This window comes from Fistularia commersonii, chromosome 36 (genome assembly GCF_037954325.1).
Source record: "Fistularia commersonii isolate RoL2024-O1a breed Wild chromosome 36, RoL_Fcom_v1.0, whole genome shotgun sequence".
Taxonomy (NCBI): domain Eukaryota; kingdom Metazoa; phylum Chordata; class Actinopteri; order Syngnathiformes; family Fistulariidae; genus Fistularia; species Fistularia commersonii.
In genome coordinates this window covers 1,670,685-1,686,728 of record NC_141319.1, presented here as the reverse complement: position 1 = coordinate 1,686,728, position 16,044 = coordinate 1,670,685, and the positions used below count along the sequence as shown (strand labels likewise).

At 45.1% G+C, this 16,044-nt stretch overlaps 2 protein-coding genes across 2 annotated transcripts; one reads left to right on the top strand and one right to left on the bottom strand.

Annotated features, from left to right (window-relative positions):
* Positions 1-830: 830 nt before the first annotated feature.
* On the top strand, positions 831-8,436 carry cpsf3 (cleavage and polyadenylation specific factor 3). The gene is made up of 18 exons (XM_086143119.1): positions 831-1,001; positions 1,784-1,847; positions 1,933-2,030; positions 2,132-2,260; positions 2,344-2,521; positions 2,659-2,748; positions 2,998-3,148; positions 3,301-3,476; positions 4,520-4,678; positions 4,910-5,056; positions 5,173-5,325; positions 5,412-5,520; positions 6,021-6,119; positions 6,479-6,570; positions 6,688-6,775; positions 6,868-6,934; positions 7,173-7,269; positions 7,519-8,436. Exons 1-18 carry the CDS (start codon positions 931-933, stop codon positions 7,606-7,608), a joined length of 2,058 nt encoding a protein of 685 aa, XP_085999245.1. The 5' UTR covers positions 831-930; the 3' UTR covers positions 7,609-8,436.
* Positions 7,519-15,724, bottom strand: adam17b (ADAM metallopeptidase domain 17b). Its single transcript, XM_086143118.1, has 18 exons — positions 15,444-15,724; positions 14,343-14,475; positions 14,060-14,193; positions 13,535-13,623; positions 13,287-13,464; positions 13,085-13,215; positions 12,924-13,010; positions 12,500-12,610; positions 12,262-12,406; positions 12,108-12,193; positions 11,782-11,934; positions 11,481-11,680; positions 11,186-11,289; positions 10,976-11,110; positions 10,742-10,872; positions 10,490-10,657; positions 10,189-10,245; positions 7,519-10,083 (listed from the first exon to the last, which is right to left on the bottom strand). The coding sequence occupies exons 1-18, from the start codon at positions 15,520-15,522 to the stop codon at positions 9,754-9,756; spliced, it is 2,451 nt and encodes an 816-aa protein (XP_085999244.1). The 5' UTR covers positions 15,523-15,724; the 3' UTR covers positions 7,519-9,753.
* Between the last annotated feature and the right edge of the window lie 320 nt (positions 15,725-16,044).

Sequence of the window (16,044 nt, the reverse complement as noted above, 5' to 3'; positions counted from 1 at the left end):
TTTTCAATTGTGTTTCCCAGATTTCTAAGCTCATCCAGTATGTTTTTTTTTTAAATTTATTTATTTATTTTTTTTCAAGTTTCAGCCAAAAAGTTTTCAAACGATCTCATGGTATCTTCATTGTTTCAACCTATTGGACGAGCTAAATGTTTGCTTCCTTTGAGGTTGAGCTAGAAGTCTTTGAGTGTTCTAATTTATTATTATTATTATTTATCTATGTGGTTTCATTGATTCTGCTGACTGGTATGTCAGTGTTTATCTTGTGTAATTCTGAGTTATACTACAATGGTTATTTAAACCACTATTTTTATCTGGCTGAGTTATGTAGTTATAAGACAAAGCGCTTGAAGACAGATAGAAATTAACCAGCCAACCATATAATGTTTTTCGTAGCTACTTGTATGTTAAGTAGTTGAAGGTATCGGAATCAGAACACTTTATTGATCCACCAGGGGAAAAATACCTTATGTTAAATAGTTTGATATGTACAAAGTCAGCTTCAGGTGTCAAAGAAATTTGTATTTGATTTCAAATTTGATATAATTTTAGTTCTGTTTGAATTCGGACATATATCAAGTATTGAGTGAAGTCTTATAAATAAATCAATAGTCGTGCCAGATGAACAAGAGCAACATGTCTTTTTCACTTGAAAGACTGTTTACTTTTCAAATACTACTTTTAAATGTTTATTTTAAACAGAATCTGAATAGGATATTTTATTTTGCTGTTTTAGAGGCTCACGTGTATGGAAACAGGAGAATGATCCTTCGGACCGGAACCAAATCATATCATTTGTGCTACACGGACACATTATATGACAGAACCCGGAAGTGACGCAGGGCATAAACTTGTGGCGGATAAAGGGTTCGAGGAAAAGTGATGCATTGAAGCATATTTGTAAATTAAACCGGTTTTTTTTTTTAAGTAAACATGGCGACTAAACGGAAATCGGAAATTACCGTTCCTGCGGAGGAAAGTGACCAGCTACTCATCCGCCCGCTGTAAGTTTACATTTCGGCCGCTCAGCTCACAGCCAAAACAACCTTCAAAAATTGACCGATTTAGCTATTGTGTTGTTAAGAAATGTCAACACACAATCAAATTTGGGCTATTCAAACATTTTGATATAAACTCGTTAATTCGGCATCGACGGTATCTAACTTTTTGGTCCGGTGAGGATATTAATGTTATTCAAAGTGCTTGCTTGCTAGCTTATCCAGCGTAGCCGTGACAAATCAGGTGCTTCTTTGTGGATCCTCGCGAGTTCTCGTTTGCTTTCGCAGTTAGACGTTAATATCAAGAGCAAGTTAGAAAGTAACGCCTTTAAAACTTATTTTTGTAATAAGGTGGATTCGGGTCTCGAAAAAAACATAATATGCGCTGGATTTATCACGAATAATTTTTAAAGGCTGACAATTTTAGAAAAGTGATGTAGAATTGCCCTTGCCTCTCTGTGATAGTTTAATCGAATAATTCAAATGAATAATACAAATGTCCCCACTCTAACGAATTTCCATGTAGTAATGTTGATTTTCACTTGTTTTTGTTTTGTTAAAGCATGTAGCTTTATGTTCATTTTGATTAATTTGTACTCATATTTCATAGTTTGCAGTATTGGGGGGAGCAATTGTTTTTTTATGCTTCCATAATAAAGCATGGACAAAGGGAAGGGGAAACAGTACTTGTTAAAGGCTTTTTGTCAGCTCAAATGTAAAGATATGTATTTGAGAACGGATGGTTGTGAGCTTGATAATTACAAATGTGTGATTGTGTTCCTTTTCAGTGGTGCGGGCCAAGAAGTCGGACGATCCTGTATCATCCTGGAGTTCAAGGGCCGAAAAATCATGGTAACAATTTCTTTTCATCATCGCGTTGCCTGTGCGCATTATGCAGGTACATTTGTGAGTGTTAGTCGTGTGCATTGTGGTGCAGCTGGACTGCGGGATTCATCCGGGCCTGGAGGGGATGGACGCTCTGCCCTACATCGATCTGATCGATCCAGCTGAGATCGACCTGCTTCTCATCAGCCAGTGAGTTCAAACCCTCCTTCAGAGCCATACGTCCAGTTTTTCCCCTCAACTTGAGCCAAAATGAGCAGTGACACAATACTCTGACACTCTTCTTCCGTCAGCTTCCACCTGGACCACTGTGGAGCCCTGCCCTGGTTCCTGCAGAAGACCAGCTTTAAAGGGCGCACCTTCATGACGCACGCCACCAAAGCCATCTACCGCTGGCTGCTGTCAGACTACGTCAAAGTCAGGTAGGACCGAGTCCGAAGGCGGGGCCAGCGTCGAACGGCACCGAGCTGCTTCTCACCTGCCTCTGCGTCCATGCTTGTCACAGCAACATCTCAGCAGACGACATGCTGTACACCGAGACAGACCTGGAGGAGAGCATGGAGAAGATAGAGACCATCAACTTCCACGAAGTGAAGGAAGTCGCTGGAATTAAATTCTGGTGTTACCACGCTGGCCATGTCCTGGGGGCTGCCATGTTTATGATCGAGATCGCCGGTGTCAAGGTAACATCACCCTGGTCAGGTGGTCAAATATTTATACAAAAAGCTTTTAAGCCTAAAGGAATCACTCTTTCTTGACAAAATTCAAATGTGATTATTGCTGTGTGTGTGTGTGTGTGTGTGTGTGTGTGTGCGTGCAGTTGTTGTACACAGGGGACTTTTCCCGTCAGGAGGACAGACATCTGATGGCAGCAGAGATCCCCAGTGTGAAGCCAGACATCCTCATCACTGTGAGTACACTCTCACCTTCCTACGCACACCATGTAGCTGTTACTTAGCATTCATTAACTCCATCAGGCCAAAGATTTCACATCATTTGAGGAATATGTTTTTGATTTGATCATTATTCTGACAAAGCATTGTTGCTGAATCATTGGTCTCCATCCTTTCGCAGAGGTTAGAATAACTGATTCTCCTGTAATCATAACAGCAATCAAAATGAGTGTGTTTGTGTGTGTTTGTGTTTGTGTGTGTGTCAGGAGTCCACGTATGGGACTCATATCCACGAGAAGCGCGAGGAGCGCGAGGCTCGCTTCTGCAACACGGTGCACGACATTGTGAACCGAGAGGGCCGCTGTCTGATCCCCGTCTTCGCTCTGGGCCGAGCCCAGGAGCTGCTGCTCATCCTGGGTGAGAGAAGCTGCTTGCGCCAGTCGAACACACACACACACACACACACACACACACAGACACACACACACACACATATACATACACACACAATTGAATTTACTACTGTGTGTCTCTTTTTTGTTTATTTATTATGTGTGTGTGTGGACCAGACGAGTACTGGCAGAATCACCCAGAGCTCCACGACATCCCCATCTACTATGCCTCGTCCCTGGCCAGGAAGTGCATGGCCGTCTACCAGACCTACATTAATGCCATGAATGATAAAATCCGCAAGGCCATCAATGTCAACAACCCCTTCGTCTTCAAGCACATCAGCAATCTAAAGGTCAGAGAGATGCCCCTCACAGAACTTTCTCCCTAAGATGAGGGAGGGGAATTTATACGAAACCCCGAACATTTACGGGAGGAAAGGGGAAAAAAATAACACATAGAGCCTCGGCTTACGAATTGAATTTGTTCTTTGACCCCGTTTGCGAACCGAAATGTTCACAAACTGAATCAATTTTTCCTGTTGAAATCAATGTAAATCCCATTGATCCCATTCTCCAGCCCCCAAAACATACTCTACTCTTTTAAAAACTTTTATTTGTGGCAAAAAATATCAAAAGGAATTAAAGATAACCTTATAATTACTGTATTTCTGATACTCTTTCTCTTCTTGCAAGCGCTTGTACTTAGCCTCAACCTTCACTAAATCAGCAAAGTTGAAGCCTTCTCGCTTAGGAGAATATCGTGAACGCCATCTCCAGCTAGCTGTCTTTCATGAATCTAAACTAACAATAACTTTCCACTTCTTCTAAGATTTGCGACTTTTGCTTAATGAAGTCACTCCTTTAGCCACATCAACCTTTTTTGCCGCCTTCTTGCTCTTCAGGATTGACCAGATGGCTGAATTGGTCATGTTGTAGTGTTAGGTGAGATCTGCAACATCTCTCACCTTTAGCTATTATTTCCTGCTTCAGATTGATTGTTATTTTTAACTTTTGCTTAACACCACTGTCATTAGTAGTTTTAGTAGTGCTAACTTACTGAAAAAGCACATAAATACCGTTATAAGATAATGATGAATAATGTAAACAAAGTTGAGTACAATGCACGACTGCCGCTATGCTTCAACACCACAACGCGTAAAACCCATGAGTTTTGTGTTGGTTTGTGTGTTCGTGCACCGAGGCTTGTTCGCAGGTCGATTCAAAATGTCATCGAAAACTCTGTTCGTAGGCCCATTTGTTCTTATTAGGGGTTTTCGTAAGCCGAAGTTCTACTCTTTCAAGTCATTTTATACCAGGGGAGTAGTGGTGTCTCTTCACCGCGTGAATGCCAGCTACTCGACGATCCTGCAGCCTGATGTGCGTGTGTGTCCCTCAGAGCATGGACCATTTTGACGACATCGGGCCCAGTGTGGTGATGGCGTCGCCAGGCATGATGCAGAGCGGCCTGTCGCGCGAGCTGTTCGAGAGCTGGTGCACCGACAAGAGGAACGGCGTCATCATCGCCGGCTACTGCGTGGAGGGGACGCTCGCCAAGGTGAGGCCACTTGGCAACAAATTGCCTCGAAGTGAACAACAAATGTATGAAAAATTAACCATTAACGCAGGTATTCATTCATTGGTAAAAACCAAAAAATCAGGGAGAAAATTCAGGAAATTACAGAATACATTTCTGATTAAATGTATTAGGAATGAAGGCTATGTAGAAGTCAGTGATGCTATATAACTTGTCTTTGTGTGTTTATTTGTGTGCACGTGCGTGTGTCAGCATATCATGACGGAGCCCGATGACATCACTACCATGTCTGGCCAGAAGCTCCCTCTGAAGATGTCTGTGGACTACATCTCCTTCTCAGCACACACAGATTACCAACAGACCAGCGAGTTCATCCGGGCGCTCAAACCGCCTCACGTGGTAATCAAATGTTCCCACCAATCAGCCAATCAGGAGCCACGCCGTTCCTGATCACTTCCTGTTTATAAATACCACATTGACACACAAAACTCTATTCATGTGTGTGTTTGTGTCAGATCCTGGTTCATGGTGAGCAGAACGAGATGGCCCGACTGAAGGCAGCCCTGATCCGAGAGTACGAAGACAACGACGAGGTTCACATCGAGGTCCACAACCCACGAAACACCGAGGCCGTCACGCTCAACTTCCGAGGAGAGAAACTGGCCAAGGTGGCTTCGGCTGGCAATGCGGGCGGGGAGGGAGGCGACGGCGTCCATCGGCAGGGGCTCACTAACTGGCACTTTGTCTGTTGCAGGTTATGGGCTCTCTGGCCGACAAGAAGTGTGCCCAGGGTCAGCGGGTCTCCGGGATCCTTGTCAAACGGAACTTCAACTATCACATCCTGACGCCCTCCGACCTCTCGGGTGAGACCGGGAGAGAGACAGGGATAGTTGTCTGAACCTCATCAGGCTGTTTAGAGCTCGGACTCTTCATGTTCTGGATTATCTGATTGTTTTACTTAAATTCAGCGCCAACGTTTTCTTACATTTCCTGCTCATTTAACAGTTATATCTTGCAAATGTTTATTCCTTTTTTTTTTCTGTTTTCCTGCTGATTCTATGAATTTATATTTGTTAAAAGATGTTTTTTGTTAATTTTTATTTATTTCTTGTTTTGTTTTGGAACTGCTTGCATTAATTGCTATAATTTCTTGACAAATTTTCTACAAATTTCAAGCCGGCTGTCTCGTGAATTATGTCGATTCCCAGTGTTTAGCATCGTCAATCTCAGCAATGAGCTGCTAATTTTGTGTATAGTCTGTCACTTCTTGCTCCATACATTTTTTTTTTTCATCTTTGTGTAATAGGTCCTCAGTAATGTACTGTCTCTCTCACTCACTGTCTCTGTCTCTCTGCCCGTCCAGAGTACACGGACTTGTGCGTCGGCACAGTAACACAGACGCAGGCCGTCCCCTTCACTGGACCCATTTCTCTGCTGGTCAGCCAGCTGCGCTCCCTCGCCGGTCAGTGTCGGCCTCACCGCCATCCACTCCCCCGTCTGTCTGTCCCTCAATCATCGAAAATGTACCCAGAGTGACCGGAAAACAGAATCTTGGTTTTCATCTCCTGTTCCGATTTTGACAGATTCTCTTTCATTCTCCAGGAAAATAAATTGCGGCACAAGATTTAGTTACATCATTTGTCATTTTACAAATCTTCTTTGGAAATTTCTTTGTTTAATTGTTTTTTTTTTTTTCCATATGCGGGCCGCTTTTCAAACTTTTTTTTTTTTCAGGCTGTTTCCAAGTTATTTTTAGAAGTCGATGTAATTCTTAATCGTAACTAGAAATAACACATGTTCTCCCATCTTTGTTATATACAGGTGACGTGGAGCAAGTGGAGGCAGAGAAGATCACTGTTAGGGTTTTCAAGAGCATCACTCTGGTGCATGAAGCCGGCATGGTCCTGCTTGAGGTAAGACTATTTTAAATGCAACCGCATCCTTGTACTCTTCTCGCTCTCAGCCACACGTGTCCATTCCGGCGTCTGATACCTGCTAACTGTGACACATTTTTCACGTGTGTGTCCCAGTGGGTCGCCAACCCACTCAACGACATGTACGCTGACGCTATCACAACCGTCATCCTGGAGGTGCAGTCCAACCCCAACGCTCAGAAATGTCAGTAAACACAACACGCCGTCATCGAGACACCAACACAAATGACGGCATCGGGTTTTTTACACTGTGCGGTGTGTGTATGTGTGTTTCAGTTTCCGAGGGTCGGAAGGAAACATTTGACATAGAGCTGTTTGTGGAAAGACTCGAGCTGATGCTGCAGTGAGTCACACACACATGCATACAGACCCTCATACAGTTTTGTGTTTTTCCCCCCCTAAGAAACGGCCCCTCTTTTACCCTAAGATTTTAACCCACGTTAATCTGATCTCCCGTATCTCCATGGAAACAACTCACTTCCCCGCCAGCGACATCACCTCAACCCAGAGGGGCTGTGCTAGGCGTTGGAAAGCCGTGATATTCAAATCGAGCCGATGACTCACGTGCACCTCTTTCGCAGTGACATGTTCGGGAGCGACTGCGTGAACTTCAAGGACAGCAAGAACCTGGCGGTGACGGTGGACGGCGCCACGGCGACGGTGGACCCAGAGACAAGAGTGAGTGTGATGTCATTGTGGCACTAATTATAATACACCGCAACATGCAATCGCTGGAGGCGGTGGGTTTGTCCCGTCCTGTCAGGAAGTGGAGGGATTCACTCCTTGCTGAGAGGCAGCCAATCACGGAGCTTTAAAACATTCTGATGACATCACTGGTCACGTAGTTTTTAATCAGTTATAAAGCATCAATGACCTTTCCATGAAGCATACGGCTTTCAAGGTGATACCTCTGACCTCTGTGCGCAGGCTGTGACGTGTGCCGAGGACGAGTCTCTGAGGGAGATGGTGGAGGTGGCCGTCCACCGCCTGTATGACGCCCTCAGCCCCGCATTCTGACCCCCCTCCCCCCAAGGGGTGATGTCGTAGACACCTTTTGGCGTGCCAAAATACGATTCCAAAGGAATCCTAGCTGATTGTTTTTCTACGCAATTCATTTTGGTCGTTTATCAAAACGATCATCATCGTTCACAACTTCCTGCATTTCTTTCTCCCTTCCTGGTTCCCCAAACATGAATACGGAAAGTGATGAGGGCCCCCCTCCCCCCCCGCCAGTAAATCCCAAAGTGAAAGACGGAAAACAAAATTAGTTTTGAGCTGGCAACATGATAAAAGACAACAACCCATTTCCCATCAAAAGCAGATTTTACTGGAATGAACATTGACAGCAAATGCAACGTAAGCCTAACAGGAAGGACATTTAACGGAAAATGAACAACAGGAAACAATGTTAAGAATACTAACTCGTCTTTGTTCACAAATACAAGGAGCAGCTGAGATGAAACAAAACAGAACAAAAACAACTATCTTTCAATGTTTGTCTTAAGTTTGTGTGGGCTGAATGAATGGGAAACCAAACGCCAACATTTATTGAAGCTTGCAAAAGGTCTTCTTATTTCAAGTGGTGCCAGTAATATAATCCAAAATATGATTTGTCTAATGCACAAGTGACGTTTGTTTGTGACATAATTAAATTCTTAAGAGGAGAAAAAAATTGGTTGAACACATCTTTGGTCTAAAATGTTGGACTTTGGTATGGAAACATGTTTTGGGGGGCGGGGGAATACCAGGGTTATGTTTATTATATATCTAGGATGTGGCTCCAGATATACAAAACATATGTTAGTGGTGTTTTTTTTCTAATCAAATAAACTTTCTTTGTCAGAAGCTTGGGCTGTTTTTTTGTTTTTTTTTTGTAAAAAAAGCATCAAAAAATAAACGCATATATTGGGACTGAATACATTTTCCCCCAACTTCCCACTGCAGACATGTATGTGTTAATATAGAAATAAACATTTTACAGTTTTAGGTGTTCTTTGTTTCTCTTTTGAATGTTGATCTTAAAAGATAAGTGTGAAGTAAAAATTTTCCCCAAAAATATTTTTGGTATAACTGCTACTTTGTGCATACGATGGAGGACAGAAATAATCCTCAACAGCCACATCTTAGCACCTGTTAGCACCGTGTAGGCTAAAGCTTAAATTAGACAGTGGTGTTCATTCGCCATGTAACAGCCTGTTTACTAAACTGAAAATGTATGGATCCATATAAAACTTTAAACTGCTACTAATCAATATTAAGCATTAATTAGCAACCCAATAAGGTAATTTAGCCCAAATTAGCCAAATTATGCTGGTGTTATTGCACGGCTGCAGCTGTGTTATTTGGCATCCAATTACCTGGTTTCAACACTTTAGCAGCTCTTATTAGCCTGTTTTGAATGTCTACTAGCATCTGTTGCAAACACACCAACAGTAAGCCTCTTTTCACCTGTTTGTCATATTCTGATCATTTATATGTTAATTAAATTACTGATATTTCCTCTAATAACTCAGAGGTGAGTAAGATAAAGATCCCTTTCGTTCATTTCAATTATACCATTTTGGTTTTCCCCGTTAAATCAAGATAAATTGAATTTGTTACAGGACATCAAGGAAGGAGTTATTTCGTCATAAATACAATCTAATAAGTTTCTGATGGTAACAAAAGTGTTGAGTTTTAAGGCAGAAAATACAACTTTTCTGTTTTTTTGTTTTTACTTTTTTATACTTTTTTGTTTTTTTTTGACCCTAATACAGGAGAATATTTATAAATATTTCAGTGAATGAATCAGCTAAAACATAGCTTAATCCAACGAAATAGATTAAATAAATGATTATTTATCATGTAAATTCTTTGTCATTTTAAAAAAGCTGATATTTTGTCTTGCCTTTTTGCACTGAAGCTCTTCCTGAATACCAAAGTGTCTTCCGTACACACACGCACACACCTTATTAAATAAAAGCAACGTCATTGCATAACCTGGAGTACACACCTGGAGGAGTGTTTTCACTTTTTATATGGGGAATCTAATTATTCTTAAAATCATGGAGAAAACAATGGTTTAAATGACAAGGACACTCTGGGACTTTAACAAAATGTCCCACATGGGAAAACTGACCTGAGTTTTGACATCACATACAAACACACACACACATGGTGGTGTCAGCACTGTGTCTCCTTGCCATCGACGCGTCTCTGCCGCTGCAGGCGGAACATCATGGCCTTGTCGCTGCGTGCCGTCAGATCTTCGAAGGACCGCGCCGCCGAGCCCCTCCGGTGATCGAACGCCTGGTCGCACACCGCATTCAGGACGGGGTCCTCTTCAATGGTAGCCATACGTTGGCCGTCCGAAGGGGCGGTGCCGAGAGGGGGCACGCTGCATACCGGCGGCGTGCTGGTCTGCAGGGGGCCGGGTGGCTGTAGGCGGGGGGCCACACCGGGGAAGGCCGGGGGCTTAAAGATCCGGAGTGACGCCGACTCCAGATCAGCGTTCTGCAACATTCAAACAGTGATCATAACTTAACACTTCTTTTTATGTGTGTCTGTGTCAGCAGCCAGTCATGCTTGTAAATGACATCGCTACAGTCATAAACTCACACTGGGGAAGAAGAGAGACTTGGTAGTTTGCTCATATTGTTGATCCAACTTCTTGTCCTGCGAAAAAAGAAGTCTTCTGTCAGGATGAGGTCAACAGATCTGGTCAACAGAATAAAAACATCGGGACATTTTCCCGATCCTCTAATTGGTTTTGACATCACTTCCTGTTTGGTTTAAAAGTCACTGAAAAGAAAACAGAATGTCGTAGACTTTGCACAGCATGTTGTGAGGTGCGTCGCAATCTCAGCCTGGACGCCAGGTATCTATTTCCTCTGTATGTGCGTGTGTGTGAGAGACGCACCACGCAGTGCACCAGGATGCTGAAAGGGACCCACAGCAGGAGGGAAAACGCCACCACAGATCCGACGATGTTGTCTGCCAAGAACTTCCTGAAAGTGTTGATGTCCAGCTTGTCGATGAAGTCCCACAGTCGCTCCACCACATCCTGTACCTGCTTCATGCACTTGCCCTACAGGCACATACACACACACACACACGAGCATGTCACACACTCCTGTGCCCCTCAACACCTCCCGTGTTGGCGTGCTCTTACCGCTCCATCACAGAAGCCCACTGTGCAGGGCTTCCCTTTGCGCAGGAACAGGAAGTGCCCAGCATCGTCCTGGTAGGGGGCGCAGGCGCCCGCTGCGCTGCGGCAGCAAACCTTGCAGGTGGAATGTGTTTCTGCAGATGGAGAAACATTTTCCGATCTGTTTTTTTTTTTTTTTACGTTCTGCCGCCATTAACACATTTCTATGATGGAGGAAGTGACATCACTGTCACTCACCGTTGCAGGCGCACGGCTGCAGCTGGAGGACGGCTTCACAAAACGGGACGCACTTCCCGTCCAGACACTCCCCGCTGTCCAGACAGACGGTTTTGTCCGGAGCATTACTGGGCGGCGGGCACACCTCGCTTGTTCCTGGTGATACAAATAGCACGTTGAGCGCTCCGTTTCCCCGTCGTGCCACACGCGACCCTTGACCTTTGGCCCCACCTGTACAGTAGGACCGTCCCTTGCAGGTGGCATAGATGGGCTCCTGGCAGACCTCCCCCGCCGCCTCAAAATGGCAGTTTTTGCAGCAGGCACTGTTTCTGTCGCTGGACACGCATATTTGCCATCTTACAATATTAACCAGGATACAAAGTATTTTAATCAATTCCCTTTTAACGATCCAGTAAACCAACTCATCTTTTATTTCTGATTGTCATTTTCTTAAATTATTTGAAAACAATTTGAGCTATTTAGTTGTAAAACTGATTGTTTCATAACACAGCGTGTGTCGTCGGACCTGCAATTGGCGCCGGGTCTCAGCCTGCACTCTTCCGTGCAGCAGGGGTCGGACTTGATGTGCAGCAGCCCGGGGTCGCACTCCTCGCCGTCCTCGACACGGGAGTTCCCGCAGACGTTGACGTTGCGCTCCTTGAAGCAGGACGCCGCTTTTGCCCGCAGCCGCTTGACGATAGAGCGTTTGCTGCAGTTGGAGAAAAGCTGCAGGGGCGGGGAGACGATAAGCTATCAAGACACTCGGTGGGATGGGAACGTTTGGAGGTAAGGCGACGTGATGGAGGCGGCAGCGGCGGTGCCGGCACCTTGTTGTTGACATGGTCGCCGCTCACAGCGATGGGGTACATGACATATTTCCCGCCCTGGTCCTCCCGCGGCGCACAGTATGGGATGTAATCGAGGTCGTGTTCTGCCCCAAAGTTGTGGCCCAGCTCGTGCGTGGTGACCAGGTCAGCTTCCTGTCACACACACACACACACACACACACACACACACACACACACACACACACACACACACACACACACACACACACACACACACACACACACACACACACACACACATTTGACTGCAAGAACTGAGGATACTGGCTGTCGTTGCTCGAAAAACACTGAGAGGGGAAGGAAACCTTGGTGAGGATGGTCTTGCCGTAGTTTTTGGTGCTGGTCAGGCCTGTGTTCAGGTAGATGAGCCGCTCGCTGGAGGATGGACACCCTGCAGAGTAGAGCCGTGTGTTAAAGCGGGGATGGGGGTGGGGATGTTGGGGGAAGCGAGAAACCCACCTTTGGAGCAGAGCCCCCCAGGGATGCCGGGTTTGGACGGAGCCACGTAGGCCAGACCCAGGGTTCCCTCGTCAAAGTCCTGGTAGGTGAAGAGGTGAGCCAGGCACACTCCGGACGCTTTCTCCGCAATGTCCACGCTGAACTGCTGCGGGGGGGGGAAACAACACACACACACATCTCAAGAACACGCCAGCATGGCACCTGGGGTGTGGTGTTTCATTCCCTGACCCCGCCTTACCTCCAGCAGCCTCTTGACGTCCCACACGTCCCGCCCTTCCACGGGGCTCCCCTCCATGTTGAAGTGACTTTTCCCAGCCTCGACGGCTGTCGGCTGTTTCTCGATGATGATCTGGGCAGCGCCGAGGAAGGAAAAAATAACCCGGAAGTGACAAAAAACTTTTGAAATTCATTTCAAACTTCAAATCATTTAAAAAAAAAAGGTTTAAATACATCATAATTGTGGATGGCATTTACTGTACAGCCACTCCCCAAAAACAAGAAATTAAATGTGCCGGGGAAATGAAACACTTAAGCTCGCCATTATTTAGGAACCGAAATGAAGATTCATTTCAACAACAGAGATACAATGATTTAACGTCAGAGACAAATTCCTATTATCTTCATCCGCTCCGCCCCTCATTGGCGCCCGGCTTCTGACGTACCTGCTGGATTTGGACCCCGTAGCCGATGAACTCATCGTCCCACGACGTGTTCCTATAGATGTCGTCCACCCGGTCGATCAGCTCGATCTGAAAGACGGGCGAGGGAGTTGTTTGCGTGCGGTGACAGCTGGCGCGTGAGGGGAAGGGCGAGTGGTACGGACCAGGTAATTAAGGGTGGTGCTCTCCTCCTCGCGGCCCATATGCTTGAAGAAGCGATGGTCGGCCACCAGCAGCAGCGGGCACGTGTTCTTGGCGTGATCGTGGGCCTCACGCTTCACCCTCGACGGAAACTCTGCAGGGGATTGAAAACACACAAACTGTCAGGATGTCAGCGGGAACTTCTACAGGAACGCTCTGACGCACCTTGCTCGCTTTCCTCCGTCACACCACCCAGCATGCCGGCGGGGAGCAGGTGGCTGGGGTCGGTGGCGACGTAGCCACAGACAGACGGCCGCTGCAGCCGGCTGAGATTCCGGATGTGGTCCGAGCGGTAGACAAGGAGGCTGCCGTCGGGGGGCGCCGCCGTGAACCGCCATAGGGGCTGTGGAGGGAGGCGTTTCATTCAGGGGGGGATTGGATAGCGTTTCCATGCGGGGGTTTCGGCAACTCACCTCCACATTGAACTCGCCACCATCCGTCAGGATGTGGGCAGAGAATTCACCATCACCGAGGAGAGCCTGAACGCGGGAGTTTTCCTCCCCTGGACACACAAAGCAGACGGGACGAAGTTTACTTACTCCCAAGATGATGATGTGAAGAATTAAAAAACAGGAAGTGACAACACACTTGGCATTTTACCCAAGGTACCTGAAAACTAAGGAGAAATAATGTGGAAAATTACAAGAATTGAGCAAAAATAATGGTTCATCCATGATGGGTTAATTGTAGAGAACAAATTTTCCCATGGGGATTAACAAAGGATAAATTATTATTTTTATTATCATAATTTATTAAAGAAAGCCTGAAAATTAAAAGGAAAAAAGTAAAGTAGGCCTTGTTGTTCAACCCTCAGGTCAGGAGTGGAAGGTAAAGATTCTTCATGATTTATTTGAAGAAACTGTTCCATTACTTTACAGATTTATCTGAACAGACTGAAGGTCAAAGGTCAAATGTCAGAGGTTAGCCAGGACTCTCACCGATGACGTGTCCAGTGTAGTAATTGTGACGATTGACGGGAAAGATTTGCTCCCGACCGTCCGACTCCACCACCACGGCCCGGAAGTCCTCAGTGAAGAGCTCGTCGTTCGTCCTCAGGTAAAGCCTGAAGTGTCTGCATGTGCATGCGCACAAACACACACACACACACACACACACACACACACACACACACACACACACACACACACATACAAACACACACAGAAAGGTCTGAGAACAAGTGTAAGTAAGAGTTGGACAAACAGTGGGCCGGAGCCAGACCTCTGCAGGGCGTCAAAGCTGACCAGCTTCTCCACATGCATCTGCGTCTGGGTGTCCCTCCGCTGGACAGAGTGCGTCTGCAGGGCGGACAGCGGAACAATGTCGAAGTCGTCCAGCACGGAGCGCAGGGACGCTGTGAACGAGGCCGAGCAGAGCGTTGTGACAAGGAGAAGATCTGTGTCTCTCTCCCTCTCTCACCATTCATTTTTACACAAGAACATAGAAATGTAAAAGAAAATCCTTACGATAAACATTTGCACTTACTTAAAAATAAAGGTGTCCACCTGAGCAACAAAGTAAATAAATTTAGACCCAAAACTGCTGGGAAAATGACATGAAATTACCGGAAAAAAATGCTTAAAAACATTATTGCAAAATTATTGATGTGATTTTTACTTTGTTATTTCTTTTTAAAAGAGTAATTTTATTTTAAAACATTTTACCACTATTGATTACAATATTTTTGTAATATTATTGGTCATATTGTCTTTCATTCAATGCCACTGTTCTATTGCACTATCCATATTCATATCTGTAATCATATTTATAATAATGTTTACGCACGTCCTATCAGCACATATCCAAATGCACTACAGACAGCAAAGCAGGAATTTCACTGTACAGGAAAACACATTTCTACACTGTACATATGACATACATGCTTTGAATCTTCAATCTTCAATCTCTATTCCTACTACTACTGCTACTATTGCTACTACTACCAAAAGAACATAAAATTATATGTTAGAATGAATTCTTTTATAGTACTTTAGTGACAACCAAACATTTAAATGGTTTCTGTTCAAATCACAATGGATAATTATTTGTAATATTACTTCTATTACTACTACCAAAAATAGTAACAGTAGAATATGAAAAGAAGTCATACAATGAATGGTTTTATATGACTTTAGTGAATAGTGTTGACATAAATCACACATTTTTGACAAACTTTCACGTTTTCATTTCCCCTGACTTGACATTCAAAACCGGAAGTTGACTGATTTGTTGAGTGTACTTTCCTCCTACCTATTAACAACAACAACAACAACAACAACAACAACAAGTTGCATCTGTCCATGTGAGTGTGTGTCCACTCACAAACATCCGGGTCCTCGCCGGTGGCGGACGCGCGTGTCAAAACGCCGAGCGCCGTTAAAAGCAGGAGCTCGTGCCTCATGTCTGACGGTGATCTTCACCGGAAGGATGGCGGGGCTTCGGATCGGAACCTCCGCCGCTGAGAAGTTTTTTTTTTATGATGGTACCGGCGGTGTGCGCGGTGACCGGACGAGCGCGGACACCCGCCGTGAACTTACTTCATCCGGTAAACGTCCGTGTTTAGTAAACGCGGCATCGACCCGTGGAACCAGGAAGACGCGCAGCTGTTGCGTCAAGCTCGCAGTAAGATGAAGAGGTCGACCGGAAGTACCTTTGCCCGCCTTCAAAGTAAAAGATTGGAAGGCTGGCAGGTGGGTCGCTTTTTCTTCTTCTCCTTTAGGCTTTCCCCCTTCAGTTATCGCCACAACGAATCAACCTATTCTCTGTATCCTCCTCTCTCACACCTTCATACCTCTCACATTACATCCATAAATCTTCTCTTTGGTCTTCCGCTAGGCCAGGGTTGGGCAATTATTTTGGCTGGCGGGCCACATTTCTTTTTTAATCTTTATGCACAGGCCAATTAGGTAGCATGTAAATTGAT